This window comes from Triticum aestivum, chromosome 3D (assembly GCF_018294505.1).
Source record: "Triticum aestivum cultivar Chinese Spring chromosome 3D, IWGSC CS RefSeq v2.1, whole genome shotgun sequence".
NCBI lineage: Eukaryota > Viridiplantae > Streptophyta > Magnoliopsida > Poales > Poaceae > Triticum > Triticum aestivum.
In genome coordinates, this window is record NC_057802.1 from 290,563,486 (window position 1) to 290,584,258 (window position 20,773).

General features: G+C 46.7%; 1 protein-coding gene across 1 annotated transcript; it reads right to left on the minus strand.

The window, feature by feature from the left end:
• Positions 1-15,212: 15,212 nt before the first annotated feature.
• On the minus strand, positions 15,213-17,141 carry LOC542928 (uncharacterized). Its single transcript, XM_044501010.1, has 3 exons — positions 16,824-17,141; positions 16,131-16,211; positions 15,213-15,898 (listed from the first exon to the last, which is right to left on the minus strand). Exons 1-3 carry the CDS (start codon positions 16,983-16,985, stop codon positions 15,539-15,541), a joined length of 603 nt encoding a protein of 200 aa, XP_044356945.1. The 5' UTR covers positions 16,986-17,141; the 3' UTR covers positions 15,213-15,538.
• Positions 17,142-20,773: the final 3,632 nt, after the last annotated feature.

Sequence of the window (20,773 nt, forward strand, 5' to 3'; positions counted from 1 at the left end):
CACCGGAAGGGGTTCCGGGCACCCCCTGGCAAGTTATGGGCCTTATGGGCCAAAGGAGGGGACAGACCAGCCCACAAGAGGGCTGGTGCGCCCCCTCCCTTGTTTGGCCAGCCCTAGGGAAGGAAAAGGGGGAGGGCTAGCCCCTCCTGCCTTTCCCTCTCATGGGAGAAAGGAAAAGCGGGGGTGCCACCCTCCCCTGCCTTTTCACGCACTCCAAATAAGGAAAGAGGGGGCGCGGCTTGGGAGGGGCCCCAAGTAGGATTCCTCCTACTTGGGAACCTCCTTTGGCTGCTCCTCCCTCCCTCCCACCTATATATATGTGGAAGGGGGGGTGCCTAGCACACAACAGACAATTTCCTAGCCGTGTGCGGCGCCCCCCTCCACCGTTTACACCCCCGGTCATATTTTTGTAGTGCTTAGGTGAACCCCTGCAGAGATCACTTCACCATCACCGTCACCACGCTGTTGTGCTGTCGGAACTAATCTACTACCTCGCCGTCTTGTTGGATCAAGAAGGCGGAGGACGTCACCGAGCTGAACGTGTGCAGAGCGCGGAGGTGTCGTACGTTTGGTACTTGATCGGTTGGAGCGCGAAGAAGTTCAACTACATCAACCGTGTTGTTAAACGCTTCCACTTACAGTCTACGAGGGTATGTAGACATACTCTCCCCCTCGTTGCTATGCATCTCCAAGGATAGATCATTGCGTGTGGGTAGAAATGTTTTGTTTTCCATGCAACATTTCCCAACAAACCTTTGCATAGGCGAAATCCCCGGTGTCGAACTAAGCACTCCCACTTCGGTAGTTTTTTTGGACAATGGCCGTCAAGACATCCATGGCTATGACGAATAGCGGCGGGGAGATTGGGTCCCCTTGCCGAAGCCCACAAGCATGTCCAAAACTCTTTCCTGGAACTCCATTAACAATGATCTTTGTGCTGGCCGTTTGGAGTAGCAATGTCACCTACCGCATCCATCGAGGGCCGAACCCTTTAGCCTCCATGACCTCATATAGGAAGGGTCAAGACAAGGAATCGAAAGCTCTTGAAATATCCAACTTTAGGAACATAGCTGACGCTCTCCTAGCATGTAATTTCCTAGCCACTTGCCTCACAAGGAGGAAATTGTCATGTAAGTGTCTTCCTTTGATAAATATCGATTTGTTTGTATCAATAATGTCATGCATCTGCTTCCTCAATGAAAGATCGTGGATGTCGCCTAGAGGGGGGGTGAATAGGCGCTTTAAAATAATTACGGTTTAGGCTTGAACAAATGCGGAATAAACCTAGCGGTTAATTTGACAAGTACAAAACCTACAACAACTAGGATCACCTATGTGCACCAACAACTTATGCTAAGCAAGATAAACAACTAAGTGATAGCAAGATATATGACAAGAAACAATATGGCTATCACAAAGTAAAGTGCATAAGTAAAGGGTTCGGGTAAGAGATAACCGAGGCACGCGGAGACGACGATGTATCCCGAAGTTCACACCCTTGCGGATGCTAATCTCCGTTTGGAGCGGTGTGGAGGCACAATGCTCCCCAAGAAGCCACTAGGGCCACCATAATCTCCTCACGCCCTCGCACAATGCAAGATGCCGTGATTCCACTAAGGGACCCTTGAGGGCGGTCACCGAACCCGTACAAATGGCAACCCTTGGGGGCGGTCACCGAACCCGTACACTTTGGCAACCCTTGGGGGCGGTCACCGGACCCGTATAAATGGCAACCCTTGGGGGCGGTCACCAAACCCGTACACTTTGGCAACCCTTGGGGGCGGTCACCGGTACCCGTCAAATTGCTCGGGGCGATCTCCACAACCTAATTTGAGACCCCGACGCTTGCCCGGAGCTTTACACCACAATGATTGAGCTCCGAACACCACCAACCGTCTAGGGCGCCCAAGCACCCAAGAGGAACAAGCTCAAGGGCACCAAGCACCCAAGAGTAATAAGCTTCTCAACTTGTAACTTCCACGTATCACCGTGGAGAACTCAAACCGATGCACCAAATGCAATGGCAAGGGCACACGGAGTGCCCAAGTCCTTCTCTCTCAAATCCCACCGAAGCAACTAATGCTAGGGAGAAAAAAGAGAGGAAGAACAAGAAGGAGAACACCAAGAACTCCAAGATCTAGATCCAAGGGGTTCCCCTCACATAGAGGAGAAAGTGATTCGTGGAAATGTGGATCTAGATCTCCTCTCTCTTTTCCCTCAAAAACTAGCAAGAATCCATGGAGGGATTGAGAGTTAGCAAGCTCGAAGAAGGTCAACAATGGGGGAAGAACACGAGCTCAAGAGATAAGGTTCATCGGGGAAGAAGACCTCCTTATATAGTGGGGGGAACAATCCAACCGTTACCCCCCACACCAGCCCCGCAGAGAGCGGTACTACCGCTTGGACAGCGGTACTACCGCTCCCCCTCGCGGTACTGCCGCTGGGCCCAGAGCGGTAATACCGCGGTGGTCAGGGCGGTACTACCGCATGCGAGCGGTACTACGGCCCCCACTGCCGCGGCTAGTACCGTAAAACCCGACACGAAAAAAGACCCCTCGAATCGAGGCGGTACTAGCACGAGACCGCAGCGGTACTACGGCTGGGGGCTACCAGCGGTACTACCGCTCTGGAGCGGTACTACCGCTCTAGAGCGGTACTACCGTTTGTAGCACCCAAGCGGTACTACCGCTCCTGCCCGCGGTACTACCGCAGGGAGAAAAACAGAACAGCCAAAACTTCTTCATATGAGCTCCGAATTGAGCAAACTGAAGCTTGTTGGATAGAGGAAGACGAGTAGCATCAAAACAGCGGAGGTATGCCAACAAATAGAGGAGTGAAACCTCCAACCGAGAAGAACCGGCATAACCTCCAACATCGAAAACATCATAGAAGATGTGAGTGAACTCCGTTTTCGATGAACTCGAGCTCGTCATCAAGATGACCATAAGCTCCAAAACTCACAAAGAGAAGAACCAAACAAGAACCAAAAAAGATGATGCAAGGATGCAATGGTTTGAGCTCTCTACGAATGATACGATCAAGCTACTCATCGAGAGCCCCCCTTGATAGTACGGCAATCGATCCTATAACCTGGTCTCCCAACTACCATCATGAGACCGGTAAAATAGAAAACCTATCAAGGGCAAACCTTTGCCTTGCACATGGTCCACTTGAGCTAGATGATGACGATCTTGACTCCCTCAAGTTGGACCACCTTTCTTGGTTGCGTTGGCTCGATGAAGACTAGTTGATTGCTCCCCCATACTCCACTATGGGTGAGCCACTCTTCCGCACATCTTCACAAGTCCATTGTCACCACAATGGACGGCAAGCTTCAAGAATTTGATCTCTTCATGATGCTTCACTTGAACTTCCACACCGCAACCTAACCCCACAAAGAACTCTCACGAAGATCATGGGTTAGTACACAAAGCGTAATTGACAATGCTTACCACACCATAGGATCGCTTGATCCCTCTCTGTACATCTTCTATGCTTTGTGAGTTGATCAAGTTGATTCACTCTTGACTTAGTCTTGATCAACCATGAATCTTTTCAACTCTCTTCATTTGGATGATGCCTTGAAGATATACATGAATGATCACACAATCTTCTTCTCCAAGACATGCTTGCGATAAGCTCAACTCTCACATGACCAATCTTTGGATAATTCCTTAATAACACCTTGGTCACCACATAAACTCCTTGAAACCAACACATGAACTTCAAGAAATGCCTATGGACAAATCCTTCAAATATAACTCAAGGCAACCATTAGTCCATAGAGATTGTCATCAATTACCAAAACCAAACATGGGGTACCGCATGTTCTTTCACTCAATCTATTCGCAAGGGCCTTAGCAAACAACTTTGGTATGCTATGAGTAAGACTAATAGGCCAATAGTCTCCTATTTCCTCAGCGTCCGGATTCTTAGGTATAAGCACAATGTGCGCCTTGTTGAGCTTCGCAAAGCCCCTTCCATCACCCACGCAGAGCTTGGTCATAACGCTCATGACATCGTTCTTTATTATGGGCCACGCTTTTTGGTAGAAAGCGGCAATGTACCCATCCGGTCTGGGCGCTCGATCCAGAGGCAACTCCTTAATAACACTACAAACCTCCTCTTCCATAATCATGATCTCCAGTTCACTAAGGTCCCGTGGTTGTATGCCCAAATATTGCAAATCCAGCGAGTGCTCTCTAGCTTCGTCGGCTCCAATCAATCTCTCATATGCGTCAAAAAAGCCTTCTCCTTGAGCTCTTGATACGTGATCAGCACCCCATCCTTCTTGACGTGGGTGATAAAGATCGACGTCCATTCGCCACCTCTTGAAACAGTTTGGTGTTGGCATCCCCCTCCTTAAGCCAATTCATCCGAGATCTTTGCTAATCGATTATGCGCTCTAAAGCCGCCAATCCCAGCAGCGCGTGCTTCAAAGTCTGCGGAAGCCATATCTCATGATGCTCTAGAGTTCTACTCTCCTATGCACAGTCAAGTCTATGTATCACCCATCGCGCCACACGCATCAGCAGCTTAACGTTGTCCGTTTTTCGCTGACCCAGGCCTGCAAGTGACGCGCGGTATTGCGCAATAATGTGTCCAGCCTCATATGGATCCACATTGTCCGGATCGCATACCCATGCTTCAGTAACTGCCTCCTCGAAGCCATCCAACTTAGTCCAGAACATCTTGAACCTGAATCTGTGCTTAGGGCTGAACCCAACACTCGTAGTCAGCAGAAGAGGCGCATGATCCGAAACCCCTGTAGACAGTGCCTGAAGCAGGTATTCTGCGTTGTCGAGCTCCCAATCTACCGTGGTGAGCACCCTGTCTATTTTCGTCAAGGTCGGTGCATCCCTCTCATTAGACCACGTATATCTCCGGCCGTGCATGTACATCTCCTTGAGCTCATGATCATCCACAAAATCTCGAGACTTGCCCATCATCCTCCTATTGATGTTAGCGTTATTTTTATCTGTCGCTCTAATGATCATATTAAAGTCACCCAATACCATCCACGACCCGAGTTACCCTACTCTCTGGTTCTTGAGATCCTCGAAAAACTGGGTTTTAAACTCATTGCCTTATGGCCCATATACCACCATGATCCACCAGGGTTGCCCAACTTTTGTGTGCACCATCCCTATGAGGAAGTTACCGTTGAGTTGTACATTATCCAACGTGAGAACCGTGTTGTCCCATACCAGCAGAATCCCACCCCGTGTGTCAATCGCTGGCACATAAGCATAGCCATCAAAAGATGGCCCCAAACATTACATTACGACAAAGTGATGAGTTACATCATGTTTTGTCTCCTGCAGACACGCCAGGTTCACCTTCACCGTGCTAACAAAATCCTAAACGGCCTTACGCTTAGCTGGATTGTTAAGGCCCCTAACATTCCAGCAGATAAATTGTGGGTGCATATCCATGGAGGACAGAGCACACCAACACCAGGGGTAAGCACCTAGTTGGTGCAGATCACCACCGCATTGCTCGCCTGCAATGCCTCGACCACTGGAATGGTCTTGCCAAAAAGGCCAGCGATAATCCGGACGTGTTGTTCTTTTAGCGGTGAATCAAATAGCGCCTTGAGCTCTTGTACCACTCCATCCACAGCTAGGTCGTCCGGGACCAGTCCTAGTGCATGCAACAACACATTCTCCTCAGGATTCTCCTTAGTATGGCTGGAGGCGAAGCTCTACTTTGCGGGCGTGGAATCTGGCCTTAACTTGGAGGCTTCCACCTCTTTCAGAAGTGGGGGTGCAAGCTTCTTGATGATATTTGAGCAGAAGGTCTTCAGTTTGGCATAAGCATCCGCCTCCTGGGTAGTCATGCCCTCCACCTCGTCCTCATCACAGCCATGTGTAGTCACCAACCCCACCTCCAGGGACGTAACCACGCCAGCGGGTGATACGTACAGTTTGCATCATGTTTTCTTGCTGTTATTTACACAGGTTACATCATAACAATTTTCATAATTTGATTCACAATTATGGGTTCGAGAACACTCCTCGTAGGAACATATCATCCAACTGGGACATATCTCGACCAAGAGAAAACAGTGCAGGAACCAAACCTTGGGGCCCTGAGAATAAACACATAATGGCCGAGGTAAGAAAAACAGTGAATTAATTCATCAAGCCCTTCGGGAGATTCAAGGTTTGAAGGATTTACTCATGGCTATATTGGAGAATACTACTTCATCATCACCATCATCTTCTTCACCACCAAAGGAGAATTGAGTATCGGGTATGGGCACTCCCCTTGGCTTCCACCAAGCTTGGGGGAGGTGCCCCGGTATCGTATCATGCCACTATCTTTTTGCTTTTACTTATTTTAGTTTGATCTTTTGCATTAGATGAATAAAAGTTTATTTTGATCGTTTCTTCTTTGAGAGTTTGCTTAGTGATCTATCCTTGTAATCGTGTGCAAGTTATATAATAAAGTTTAGTTTGAGTTTTTTCTTTCTTTATTTCCATGTTGCAAATAAAAGAAAAGAAATAAAGAAAGAGAAAGAGAAAGGAAAGAAATAAATCAATAAGATTATATACTAATCCTATGGTAGGTGATGGCACCACATAAGGAAAAGTATAAGTAGAAAATTTTATTAGAGACTGACAAACATAGCCCTAGTCAATGATGCAACTCATGAAAGAATTAATAAGGGAAGAGAAGATTCACATATAAATATACTATCCTAGATATCTTTTGTGATTGTGAGCCCTCATCAAAATATTATATGCCAAAATTGTTGACGTTGGACAAGGAAGACAACGTAATGATTTATGTTTGTTTATATTCACATAGAAGTCATATTGTCATAGATCCTTCAACATGTGGTGCTTGCCCCCTATCTTTGCTAGCCAAAAATTCCGCACTAAGTAGAGATACTACTTGTGCATCCAAAAACCTTTAAACCCAAACCTTATTTTCAAGTGTCCACCATACCTACCTAGGGATTGAGCAAGATCCCTCAGTAAGTTGTCATCAGTGCAAAAAGGCAATAAAAATTGCTTCTAAAAGTGTGAGATCATTTAGTGTAAGAGAAAATTGAGCGTTGCACGAACTTGTGATGGTGAAGAATAAAAGCAACATACTGCATAATAAAGGTTGCTATCATAAGGGGCAATGTAACGTGACGTTTTTTTTGCACTACGGGTTGAGCATACAAACAAATAAGCGCATGGCAACCTCTGCTTCCCTCTGCGAAGGGCCTATCTTTTACTTTTATGTATTTACCTTTATGCAAAGAGTCAAAGTTTTCCTTCTATTCCTTTTTATTTTTCTTCTTTGGCAAGCATCATGTGGTGAGGAAAGATCTAGGCACATATGTCCAGTTGAATATAGATAGCATGAGTTATTATTGTTGACACCACCCTTTAGGTGAATATGTTGGGAGGCAATACTATAAGCCCCTATCTTTCTATGTGTCCGCTTGAAACGTTTTGCTCATGGGTACGAGGTGAGTGTTAGCAATCATAAAAGACTATATGATGGTTGAGTATGTGGACTTGCCTAAAGGCTTCGAGGCGTGACCCTTCCTGAAAAGATAATGAATTGTAGTTGCAAAGTTGACTGGGAACATAGTTTGTTGGTTTCTAATAGAGTTTTTTTGCTTTATACTTCGATTGTGTGATGAACTATTACTTATTCATGAGAAATATATGATAAAAGTTCTATGATAAAAGTCCTATGTTTAATTTTGTTGCTGTTATAATAATCAACATGATGCTTCTATGTCCGTATTTTGTTTTTATCGACACCTCTCTCTCAAAGCATGTGGACATGTTTTTCGATTTCGGTTTTTGCTTGAGGACAAGCGAGGTCTAAGCTTGGGGAAGTTGATACGTCCATTTTGCATCATGTTTTCTTACTGTTATTTATAATGTTTATTCATAATAATGCTTTTTGGAGTAATTCTAATGCCTTTTCTCTCATAATTTACAAGGTACACACCAAGAGGGAGAATTCCGACAGCTGGAAATATGAGCCTGAAAAAGCTAAGTCAGGCTACCTATTCTGCACAACTCCAAATGAGCTGAAACTTCATGGGGATTTTTTATGGAATATATAAGAATTATTGGAGAAAATAACTACCAAAGGGGGCCCACCAGGTGGGCACAACCCACCTGGGCGCGCCAGGGCCCCCAGGCGCGCCCTGGTGGGTTGTGCCCTCCTCGGCCCACCTCCGGTGCCCATCTTCTGGTTTATAGGTCATTTTGACCTAGAAAAAATCAGGAGAGGACTTTCGGGACGAAGCGCCGCCGCCTCAAGGCGGAACTTGGGAAGGAGCACTTTTGCCCTCCGGCGGAGCGATTCTGCCGGGGGAACTTCCCTCCCGGAGGGGGAAATCATCGTCCTCATCATCACCAACAACTCTCCCATCTTGGGGAGGGCAATATCCATCAACATCTTCAACAACACCATCTCATCTCAAACCCTAGTTCATCTCTTGTGTTCAATCTTGTTACCGGAACTATAGATTGGTGCTTGTGGGTGACTAGTAGTGTTGATTACATCTTGTAGTTGATTACTATATGGTTTATTTGGTGGAAGATTATATGTTCAGATCCAATATGCTATTTAATACTCCTCTGATCATGAGCATGTTTATCATTTGTGAGTAGTTACTTTTGTTCTTGAGGTCACGGGAGAAATCATGTTGCAAGTAATCGTGTGAACTTGATATGTGTTCGATATTTTGATAGTATGTATGTTGTGATTCCCTTAGTGGTGTCGTGTGAACGTCGACTACATGACACTTCACCATATTTGGGCCTAAGGGAATGCATTGTGGAGTAGCAATTAGATGGTGGGTTGCGAGAGTGACAAAAACTTAAACCCCAGTTTATGCGCTATTCTGTGAGGGACCGATTGGATCCAAAAGTTTAATGCTATGGTTAGAATTTATTCTTAATACTTTTCTCATAGTTGCAGATGCTTGAGGGAGGGTTAATCATAAGTAGGAGGTTTGTTCAAGTAAGAACAGCACCTAAGCACCGGTCCACCCACATATCAAATTATCAAAGTAGCGAACACAAATCGAACCAACATGATGAAAGTGACTAGATGAAATTCCCGTGTACCCTCAAGAACGCTTTGCTTATCATAAGAGACCGTTTTGGCCTATCCTTTGCCTCAAAAGGATTGGGCTACCTTGCTGCACTTTTATTACTAATATTGTTACTTGCTCGTTACAAATTATCTTGCTATCAAACTACTTCGCTACTTACAATTTTAGCACTTGCAGACATTACCTTACTGAAAACTACTTGTCATTTCCTTCTGCTCCTCGTTGGGTTCGACACTCTTACTTATCGAAAAGAGCTACAATTTATCCCCTATACTTGTGGGTCATCAGCGGGCTCTGCATGCCCCGTCTCCGTGCCGCATCCCCCATGATCCACTTCCAGAGTAGCATCTAAACCGTCAGTACCAGGCAGCGCCAAGCCTGCTATACTCTCGCGCTCAACAGGTGCAGCACCGGAATGGAGTACCGGGCCCGGAAGTAGGAGCGTGCTCACGTTGCTGCATGGTGCATGGGCATGATTCCCATTAGGGGCCCGACATAGCCCACCACCTTCGGCACACTCTTGGCTAGTGCTATCACACTCTGGGGATCAATGAGACCCGGCTCGGGGATGGCCAGCTTACCTTATAGGGCACAAAGGTATATTTACCATATGAGATGTTGCGCCTACTAAAGGGAATAGAAAGATCTTGGGCACAAATATTCCACTTATCGCGAAATACATAGATTCACCAATGATTGGTTGGACTAAATACTACATTTATTTGTTCAAAAGAAGGAAAGTTGGCTATGAGAATGATTTCTCGTACGTAGTCTTTCCTAGGACCATTCCAACAGGATGCTCAGAGGTGGGTGGAGAAAAAGCTCAAAAGGCATACTTCCTATGCTTTCAGAGGATCTAAATCAGTCTTCATCCTTTCGCTTTTCAAAGCCCCTCGCAATAAATATGTACATTCGTTTCGTAGAAATTCAGAGATTTTCAATCTCCTCGAAAGAAAATGAGTTCGATCAGCAACACCGGTCTCCGCAGCACCAGGATAAAGACCTTCTTTTTACCCATAACCTTTCTCTGCAGCATTGGAACCAATATCGGGCTTGGCATAGTTAGGAGGTTCCCGTTCTATTTAACTAACACTAACTGAAGCAACCGAAAGATTTCTTCTCATGTGACTCTTGGATCAAAAAGAGGCTGCTGGACTGGACTACGGTTGAAACTACCAGGCACGGACTAAAAGCTTTTATCAGGGATTCCCGAGTCAAACGACTGCCATACATAGCATAGAGCTGGAAGCTGCACTAGTGCACAGAGAAGACTGGATGTGAACACGGGCGGGCATTGGCTATGTATGGGGCACTCACTAATCACTATTAGCAGGAAACAACTAGCAGAAAGAAAGATGAACACACTTTCACTCCTTGCTCTTCAGCACGTCCTCACTTGAGGGACTCTCAAATCTCTATTTCAGACCATAATATTTTGATCCCTTTACCGAAGTGATTGGTAGCAGGGCTAAAAAATCATAGGGCTTCTATTTTTAATGTGAACTCACTTCTATTCTATATCAAGATAGGGGCTTCAGTAGTTGGCTGACCGCCCGGTGGAAGACCTGGTTCTACCACACAAGGGAAGCTTTCGTAGTCCAGGATTATTTTCCTCATATGTAATTTCACCTCAATGTGGAAATGTCCGATCTTATTCCAAAATAGAAGGTCTTCATGAAGGTCTGTCTTGTTTCAGGAATATAGGTACCGAAGTTCAATAGCGGTAGGTACCAAGGAGAAGACGAGTCAGTGCCGATTAACAAGACTAGCTAGGCTGACCTTCCAGCCATACTCCATCCAATATCGAATAGAAGTGCTAAAGGTTTCATGTGATGATAACCTCAATGAACCAGACCTCAAGAATTTGGTCATCCCTTCGCTCCGAGGATTGGTCGAGTACTTGGCCACATGCATGAGTAGGCATGTTGCTGGGATGTCCCATTAAAAAGGCAGGTCTCATATTTGAAATACAAAAATAAGATCAGATAGCGCTCAAGAGGTTTTTCTCCATACGAGAAATCCTTCACTCGCAGGGAATTCAAATAGATGTGTTGAAGATCATCAAAGAAAGGAAAAAGACTGAATTCGATCCATCTCCTCCCTTTTTCTTCAAACCAAGAGCTACTCCTCCCTTTTCTTTTTTATGTAATTTCAATACGATTTCGTTTGTGTTCATGTTTTCAATTTAGAACCCCACGGAAGTGAATAGAAAAAAGAAAAATACCCCTGTGATACGCCTTCCTTTACCTATTTCTAGATTGATTGATGTTCAATGCAGGGAAATTTGCCATTCCTTCTTTCCTTTGAAATTTTAATTTTTTTATTCTGAACTAATTGTATCCTTTTTGTTCCCATCGAGCTTTCTTGCCTAGTGACTAAGGATTTTCACACTTGTTGTGTCTATAAAAGATTTTCTCAAAACACTAACAGAAGTGTTAGAGGGATTCACTTTTGATAAGAATCCAAAAGCAAGTTCCCTATACTACCTTCTTTCCCTCCTCTGTTTCTGTCTTTAAGAGGCAGTGCATCCGGCAGGAATCGAACCTACTTTTTGACCCATTTTGCCTTTCTAGGTTGGTGGGCGCTTTCACCATTCAGCCATGGATCCTTTAGCGAGTGAACTAGGTTTTTATTTGAGAGCGAACTAGGTTTTTAGTGGTATTCCATGGGAATGGACTCCGAGTGCGCCGTCCATGCCAACAGGTTGAATGATGACAGGTTGCGGCGGGAGTATGTCTCCGTAGCCACCGTGTCCACCAGGCAAGCTGACCCGAGGAGATCCTCTACCACCTCCCGGTCCTAGGCATGCAGAGGGATGCCCTCAAGGACCAGGGAGACCTTGTACCGGATCACGACATGAACCGCATGAGCTTGTCGAGTCCATTTCCTGAAGTAGAGGCACACGCCCTGATGTAGGATGAACGGGCGCGCACCCACGCTGTTGCAGTGCCCAGGACGCGCGAGGAGGACAAGGAAATCCTCCGGCCTGAAGTTGTGCACCGAAACCCACTCCAGGTCAATGCCATCCTGCGCCGCCAAAGCATCCAGGAGGAACTCAGGGGAAATGTTGCACCTTGCGCCACCCACATAAGCGACCATGGCGTACTACGACCGATTCTCCAATTCACCCATAGACCGGGAGCAACGTACCACACAGAGCTCCGAGGGGAGCATCTCTTCGTAGGGGGGGCTGTAGCCGGGGTGCCGTGAGCCGCGGCCACGCCGGGACCGTGGCCTGGTCCGCGAGCAGCGGCAGTGGCGGAGGGGAACTGGGGCCGGCCAGCCGGGTGGAGGGCGCCGGGTCTGTGCACGCAACCTTCGCCGCCGCCGCGCACCGAAGATCCTCGACCGGAGAGAGGCTCCGCGGTCGTTTGCAGTCCTTAGCGCCATGGCTTGGAAGACCACAACAAAAGCAGACGATATCGTTAGTGCAGTCGGCCTTGAAGTGGCCCTCCCGGAGGCACTTGGAAGTAGAGCGTCTCCGTGCCCGGCGAGATCTCCCGGTGAGCCCGCGGTTGCGGGGCGTGGTGAGGACCCAGCGCGTCCGGAGAGTGCCGCCGCCTCCAGAGCTTCTTCCGGGAATGCCTTGGCTGGTTCCACGGTGCGCTCGGCGGCGCCACCACCGCCTGGGAAGGAGGGGAAGGGGCCCCTGGGGGTGGGCGAGTGGTGAGCCTTGAGCGTGGGACAACCCCGAGCTCTCGGAGATACCCAAGCCCGACACGACCGGGCGCTCACCACTGGGCCTGAAGGACGAGTTAACGAAACCCGGGCTGCTAGCCATGGCGGGCGGCGGGCGGAGCAGAAGGGTGGACTCCGCGGTTGGAGTGACCCGCGGCGGGGTGAGGTGGATGCCGGCATCGGAGTAGCGCACGACGGAGAGGAGAGGGAAGCGCGCCTGCTCAAGAGAGAGGGGAATCGCCCTGATTCGAGATGTGTCCGCGTCAGCATTGTGTAAGCATTACGTCAGCAGTTCAACAGCGCTGACCCAGGTCAAATGTGACCGGTGGGCCCCGCATGTCATTGAAACAGTTAACTAACAGGTTTTAAGTTAAACCTAATCTAAAAGATTAGCAGGGTTGGGCCCACTGTCAGTGGGTCTAGGGAGGTTAGTTAGCAGCGTGTTTAGGCCCTAATGATTGGGTACGCCGGCGGTTAGTCGTCGGTGACCTCTGGTCACGACAGAAACACACCGGGAGGCCATGGGAGCGGCGGAGGAAGGCACCGGGAGGTAGCCCGTGCTCCTGCGCATCTAGCCGAGGCAGCAGCAGGTCGCGGGGTGCCCTGTAGCGGCCGCAACGACGAGGTTCGGCGGCGGCCGAAATTCGGCTTCGACGGAAAGGACGGCTAGGGGGTGCGACGACGTGGCAAGGGCGAAACGGTTCAGTGGCTCACCACGGGTCTGACGGTGCTGCTGGAGAGGCCGGGGAAGAACGGAGTCCAGCGAGTCGACGACGAGGTCGTCGGCTGTGGCGGGGAAGATGAGCTCGAGGCCATCACTGCGGTGCGTCCGAGCTCGGGTTCTTCGACGGGGTGGCGTGCAGGGATGCGGAGGGCCGATGGACAAGCGGGCTGGGCGAGGGAGGGCCGGTGGCCACAGGGTTCACGATGGCGTCGCCTCGATGGCTTCGGCCATGGCGGCGAACATGCGAGGGAGCGCGGGGGGGGGGGGGAGCAGGGGTCCAGACGGTGGCGATGACGTTAACCCGCTCGTCGCGCTGGCCTAGGGAGCGCCAGGCAGGCATCTGCGTGCCGGCGCGTGTGAGCACCGTGCGCTGCTTCCCCTCCCTACTGGCGAGAGGAGGAAGACACGCTGAAAATCTTTGAGTGCTTGGTGCTTGAGGCAGGATCATGATCCGACAACACAGGCAAAATGCATCCTTGCCTTGTGGACAATTTGGAAGCATCGGAACGACGTCGTGTTCAACGGGGCACCGGTTTCTCTACCACGAGTCAAAGAGCGGTTTCTAGAAGAAGGGAAGCTCTGGGTAAAAGCTGGCTTGCTTAAGGATGACATTCGAGGGTTTGAGGAGCTAGGTAGTGAGCGGACAGACCGTGAGTAGTACGCTTTAGTGCACTGTGGAGTCGGGAGTGTTTTATGTAAATATTGTAGCTCGATTGGATGTTTTGGGAGTCTCTCCCTCTCTTTAATGAATGATACGCATACTCGTGTGTATTCGAGAAAGAGAGGAGGAAGACAAGGCTACCCCTGGTGGGCTGTGCCTGTTAAGTGGGCTGTGGCAGGTAAGTCATGTCCCTCTCTCTGCATTTCTATTAATTCTGTTTTCTATTTAATTTAATTCCTTTGCCATTGTTTTGAATTCAAACAGAATTCAAACAATGTCAAAATCCTCTAAATATTTTTGTGTTGCTTCACGGACCTTTCCCAAAGGCACGTAAATTATTTCAGAAGCATTTGAAAATATATTCTAGTTATATGAATATAACTTCAAACTCAAACACAACATGATTTAAATTCAGTGACCAAAATTAATCCTTAAAAATGTTCATTATTTTTTGTCTGGACCAAAACGCTTGCCAAAAATATCAAACATTAATGAAGGCATCTTGGGTTCAGAGAATGCAATTTTCAGGGTTCTTGCCCTTTATTTAATATTTTCTGAGGCTTGAAAATTCCCTCAATTCAAGTTTCTCCGAAATTAAGTATGATGCATGAATGCTTCTAATGCCTTAATTACACTCAATTATTCTATGGTTGTGACAGCTAAGAAGAACCAAATAGTAGGTTATCCCAACGCAGAAGCAATTGCCGCCTTACGACACAACATTCGCGATAAATGGCTGGCGCGACAACTCGGACAGGACAAGTCGAAAACCAGTGCAGGGGAGGATAGCTGGTTGGCCCGTAGAAGCAACCACAACGACGACCCTGGCACCTTCATGGTGCGTGACGGAAACAAGAAGCCTGCTTAAAAAGAGATATTTTATATTAAATTCCTTGAATACAAATAATACAACCCAGGAGTAAGGCCGTGGGGGGTGTGGAATATTACCACTAAAATATGTAATGAACTTTCAAGCATAACAAAGCCAAAAGAATTCGAAGATGGCACATCCTGATAATGCGATAACCGAATGATCAATGATAATTTTTGTTACCATTGCCGATACATCATAACTTAACCCTCTCATTGTATTAAGCACGTGAACTCTTTGCTATATCATAGCAATTTTCATTTACATTCAGAATCTTCATGGCAAAGCCCCCAAAAAATTGTTGGGATATAAGACATGAACCAGGCATACATATAGATTTCTCTCCAAACAGGCTTGGACAAAACAAAACAAATCCAATAACTTTTAAGTGAATTGCCAGGTGTGCAACTATAAAGCCACACAGTGCATGAGCTTTAGGAAAAATACATAACATACAAAAACCAGAGAAAATACTGGCACTCGATGCTTCCTGGTTGTGCATGCAACATGTTTCCGCAAACTGACTTAGTAGTACCCATTTCCTGCGCTGTCTGAAACCATGTCCATGGAGGTGTCATTGGAGCTTGCAGAGTTGGCCTCTCGGTTTTGCCCGGCTGAGTTTGCTTCAGTGTTCCGTCCTCCATTACCAGCACCTTGGGTTAAGTGATACGTCTGGAGGCTCCTGCGGACCGGGCTTGATAATGCATTTGAGAATATTGTATTCTTTGACTGGTCACTGAGGCTGGGTCTGGGAGCATGCCCGGATGTTGCTTGTGCGTACGACCCAGCTGAGGGTTGGATACTTGTAAACGGATTCACACTCATGGGATGCTGATGTACCCTTGGGGATACATGTGCATCAGTACCTCCATAGTCAATCTCATGCTATAAAAGAAAGCAACAATATACCAAATATTGGTTAAATTGCTTATAATACATATGAGAACCATTGAACCCAACACAATAGATATTAAATAGTGAAAGTTAAAAAGACATACACCTATACACTGAGAAGATCATGATTCATACATCGTGATGTTCGGTAAAAAACAACACAAAATTCAATATTATCAGAAATGGAGGCAGCAACGTAAATCAGGGAGTTCTAAGATCGAACCTGGATGTGTGACATTATGTCCGCAACAGTAAGCCTCGACTCCTCATCATGCTTCCTCAAGATCCATTGGTGGAGCTTTTCCTGTATGATTAAATTGAAATTTAGCCAGGGTACATTTCCATGCAATGTTCGAATCTAGTATCGCTAGCGAAAGTACATTTTCTCCCCTACGTAATACAAGCTAGAAAAAAAAAGGGTACATACAAGCTGTAAGAACTACGATTACAGATTACTCTCATATTTTGTCTAGAAACAAAATGGGTACTAACTGTCTAAATCTTAACAACAAGATACATATTTCTCCATTCTTATTGATGCCTTTCTGTTTCTCTTGAAAATCCAGGGCGAACAAAATTTCATACTTTGGTACCCTTGCTTTTTTGTAAAAGACTGCAACACAAGTCACAGAAGGGAACAAACATTGAATTACGACTGCTCAAGGGATCAGTTACAACCTCTGAACATTGACATTTCATTCTCTGAGGCTTTGGTTGCACATCCAATTCTTACATGGTATCCCCTAAGGATGGCCAAATCTGATGTCGCTGTATCCACTGTCAAGCCCAACGTATGCCCTCACCGGCCACCAGACCAATCTATAGCTGTAAACTACACGCGGAGCCAATCGAAATTCCTACACACAACCGACCGAAGAGAGAAAAAGAGGAGGACGGAGAGAGAAGGGTTACTGACGAGGGCGTGCCGCTCGCCAGCCTGGAAGGAGAGCTTCTGCTGGGCCATGGCCTGGGAGTATAGCTGGGAGAGGGAATTGGCGGCGCCGCAGAAGCTGGAGTAGAGCGTGCGGTCGGCCTCGTCCAACCGCGGCGCGGCGTCCGTCTTTCTCTTTCGGGCCATCGCCGCCGCCGCCGCCGCCGGAGATCCCCTTAGCCACCGAGGAGAAGGATGCGGAAGAGGGTTTGATGCGATTTTTTCCCCTTTTCTTTTTTCTTTGTTCTACGGGTGGGCGGTGTGGCGTGCGGTGACCATGCCCTTTCAAATCAAATCTCGTGTGTATCGGTTTTGGTTTTGGTTTTGGTTTGGTACCGATGGGGTGGACATTATATCTTTCCCTAATAAAAGATCGGCGTTTTTGCAAAAAAGGCCCTGAGGTTCTAAGTATTCAACCCGCACTCCTTATAAAAAGTCAACACGAACCGGTAAGTGTGAGAGAAAAGAAAAATAAATGACCGTGCCTTCCGATCCCATCTCTTGTTTCTGCACCTCCACCCGCGGCCATCCACCATGGCACGCCCTGCCCAGAGGGGAGGCCTGTGGGGCCCACAAGGCACCAGGGCGCGCCAAAGGCCCCTGGCGCGCCTTGGTGGGTAGTGGGGCCCACGGGTGTCCTCTCCATCGCCTCTCAGCTCTATAAATACCAAGATATTCTAGAAACCCTAAAGGAGTCGATGAAAAACAATTCCGGCCGCCGCAAGTCCCAAAACCACGAGATCTAATCTAGATCCCTTTTTCGGCACCTTGCCGGAGGGGGAAACGATCACGGAGGTGTTCACCATCCTCATTGGTGCTCCTCCAATGATGCGTGAGTAGTTTATCACAGACCTACGGGTCCGTAGTCAGTAGCTAGATGGCATCTTCTCTCTCTTTGATCCTCAATACAATATTCTCCTCGATGTTTTTGGAGATCTATTTGATGTAATGACTTTTTGCTGTGTGTTTGTTGGGATCGGATGAATTGCGAGTTTATGATCTTGGAGATCTATCTATGGATATTAGTTGAGTCTTCTGTGAACTCTTTTATGCATGATCTTTATACCTCGTATTTCTTCTATGAAATTTTGGTTTGGTTCGGCCAGCTAGATTGATTTTTCTTTCAATGGGATGAGGTGCTTTGTGATGGGTTCGATCTTGCGGTGCTCAATCTCAGTGACAGAAGGAGAAGTGACACACATGTATCGTTGCTATTAAGGATAAAAATATGAGGTCTATTCCTACATGAATAGATCTTGTCTATATCATGTCATCGTTCTTATTGCGTTACTCCGTTTTTCCATGAACTTAATACACTAGATGCATACTGGATAGCGGTCGATGTGTGGAGTAATAATAGTAGATGCAGGCAGGAGTCGGTCTACTATTTTTGGACGTGATGCCTATATACATGATCATTGACTTGGATATCATCATAATTATTTGCTCTTCTATCAATTGTCCAACGATAATTTGTTTAGTCACCATATGCTATTTTCTCGAGAGAAGCCACTAGTGAAGTCTACGCCCCCCGGGTCTATTTCCTATCATATTATTTTCAGATATATTATTCCAAAAACCTAAAAATACCTTGCTGCACTTTTTCTTTCTTTATTTTATTTTGTGTTTTTTTCAGATCTATTTATCCAATCTCATACAATTTTATCTATCTCAATACCGATGAGGGATTGACAACCTCTCTTACGCGTTGGGTTGCAAGTATTTGTTATTTGTGTGCATGTGCTGTTTACATAGTATTGCTTGGTTCTCCTACTGGATTGATAATCTTGGTTTCATAACTGAGGGAAATACTTACCGTTGCTGTGCTGCATCATCCTCTCCTTTTCGGGGAAATACCAACGTAGATACAAGCAATCAGTGCGTGAGAGGGCGGACAGGGCGCGAGCGTGGCGCGGTGACGGTGGCGCCAAACGGCGATGAGTTCGACGGGAAACAAAGGGGATCGGGCGAGGGCCTCACCCCAGGGCTCGAGGACGAGCTCGGGAGGTCATGCCGTCGCCGGTGGTGGAGACCCGGGGTGAGGCAGAGCCGACCGCGGCGAATGATGATGCAGGGTGCGACGTAGGGGGAGGGGATGGGGTAGCTAGGGTTTGCCAGGGGGGTTGACGAGGTCATGTAGGTGTTGACGATGGCGGGGAGGCGGCGGATGCTCTGCATGTGGCCATCCTGCGACGTGTGCGGCCATGGCGTGCTCAGCCTTCCCTGTAGCGAGAGGAGGAAGGAAAGGCAGGCTTAGGCGGGCCGGTCCAGCCTGTGCACTTTTCCAATTTTTCTTTATTTTTATTTTTATTTCATTTTGAGACTCTGTAAGGGATTTATTTGAGTGAACAAATGATTTTAGTTAAATTTGAAACTTGGCCCAATAATACTAGGTACTATTATCGGACTGCAAAAAAAGTTTGGGAGCAAAACAAGTGTTGTTGGCGCTGTTTTAAAGAGGTCAAGGGCATTTTAAAATATCCAAAAAATGTTGGTCTATGCATGAAAAATAGAAGTGAATATTTGCAATAACATGAACACTTTTGTTTATTTAATTGATGAAGTTTTATTTTTACCCACCAATTGAATTTTGTATTGGAATGTACTTTGGGTCTTCAAGACTATTAGTAAGTTAATGATGATGACTTGGCATAATTAGAGGAAGGTCACCGTAGCTTGATTACCGGGGAATCTCCCCCAGTACAAGAAATCTCGTCCCGAGATTTAAGAGGTGGAGTAAGGAGGAAAGTTCTGGTTACGAAATTCTAACGGATCTTTTCGTTCTAGGTTGCTCTTCTCAAAGAAGTCGATCCTTTCTGTTGACGTCTTCATTCCTCTGCTTCAGGTCATCATGATGAAGTCGTCAACATTTATTCAGGGTCTTCATCGTACTTACGAAAGGACAAGGTGTAACTTCGGAAGAATGGTCCTCTACAAGGTTGATTATCCGGTAGATAGTTGAGGGAATGTGGTAGGAAGTATCTCTCGAATCAAACTTAAGAAAAACATCGAGAGCAAAATAAGAAGGCACAATAAGAAGTTTCAAGCAGATATGCAATCGTTCGATGCCTGAAACAGAGCGTGAAAGGGGTTTAGAGCAATGAATAAGTATAGATCTCTAGGAAGGTGGCTCATGAATCTCATACGAATCCAAGTGGGTAGAATAACCTTGGAAACAGGGATGCACAGGAGAGTCAGGTTTCGATCCTGTGGAACTGTGGGTTATGGGCCCACTATGTGGGTTAAAAGTAGGAAGGGCGCTGACATCTTGCACGACCATGATATCAAGGCATGTCAGAGAATAACCTGTTAGTTATGTCGGCAACAACGTCGGTACCAAGGGCGAGGGACGAAGAGAACCATTTTCCTGCTCATTGAATGAGGCGGACTAATAGGCAAAGTTCTCGTCCATCAGTGGTTAATGCCATCAACTATAGTAACATGGTCTTACTGACAGAGTTGTACACCGAGGTGCTTACTTAAGCAGGGATTTATTACTGCTTATATCATATAGATCACAAGAAGGGTTAAACAAACCAATGGAAAGGAAAAGTGATTATCATATTTAAACAGAACAATGGAAAGGTAAATGTGTAAACACAAGTATCAAGAGTATATCCTTCACAAGAACAAGCAGAGCAGGATATACATGACAGGACAGCAAGTAGATAACCATCTAGGGGAAAGGGGCGAGGAAACTCATGATGTTACTCATACAATGGTGTTTGGATAGTTGATCAAGAAACATTTAGCATTATGCTACCAATGTTCTTGTTGATGTTTGAGTACCACCATCATGCTCCGGGATAACATTGACATGGTCATCAGGTAAGGTCGGACTTTGGATACACAAAGTGATGCAGAGCATCCTACAGACATCACCATGTTAAGAGTCCATTTGGCGAGTGACACATGCGACATCTACTTCACATACA

What these genes read in the sequence shown, in the direction of transcription:
- LOC542928 (XM_044501010.1), bottom strand. Translation starts at nt 16,985, where the DNA reads ATGGCCCGAAAGAGAAAGACGGACGCCGCGCCGCGGTTGGACGAGGCC. An exon ending in CTGGCGAGCGGCACGCCCTC is followed by an intron (nt 16,212 to 16,823) that starts GTCAGTAACCCT and finishes TTAATCATACAG; the next exon opens with GAAAAGCTCCACCAATGGAT. An exon ending in ACATAATGTCACACATCCAG is followed by an intron (nt 15,899 to 16,130) that starts GTTCGATCTTAG and finishes TTTCTTTTATAG; the next exon opens with CATGAGATTGACTATGGAGG.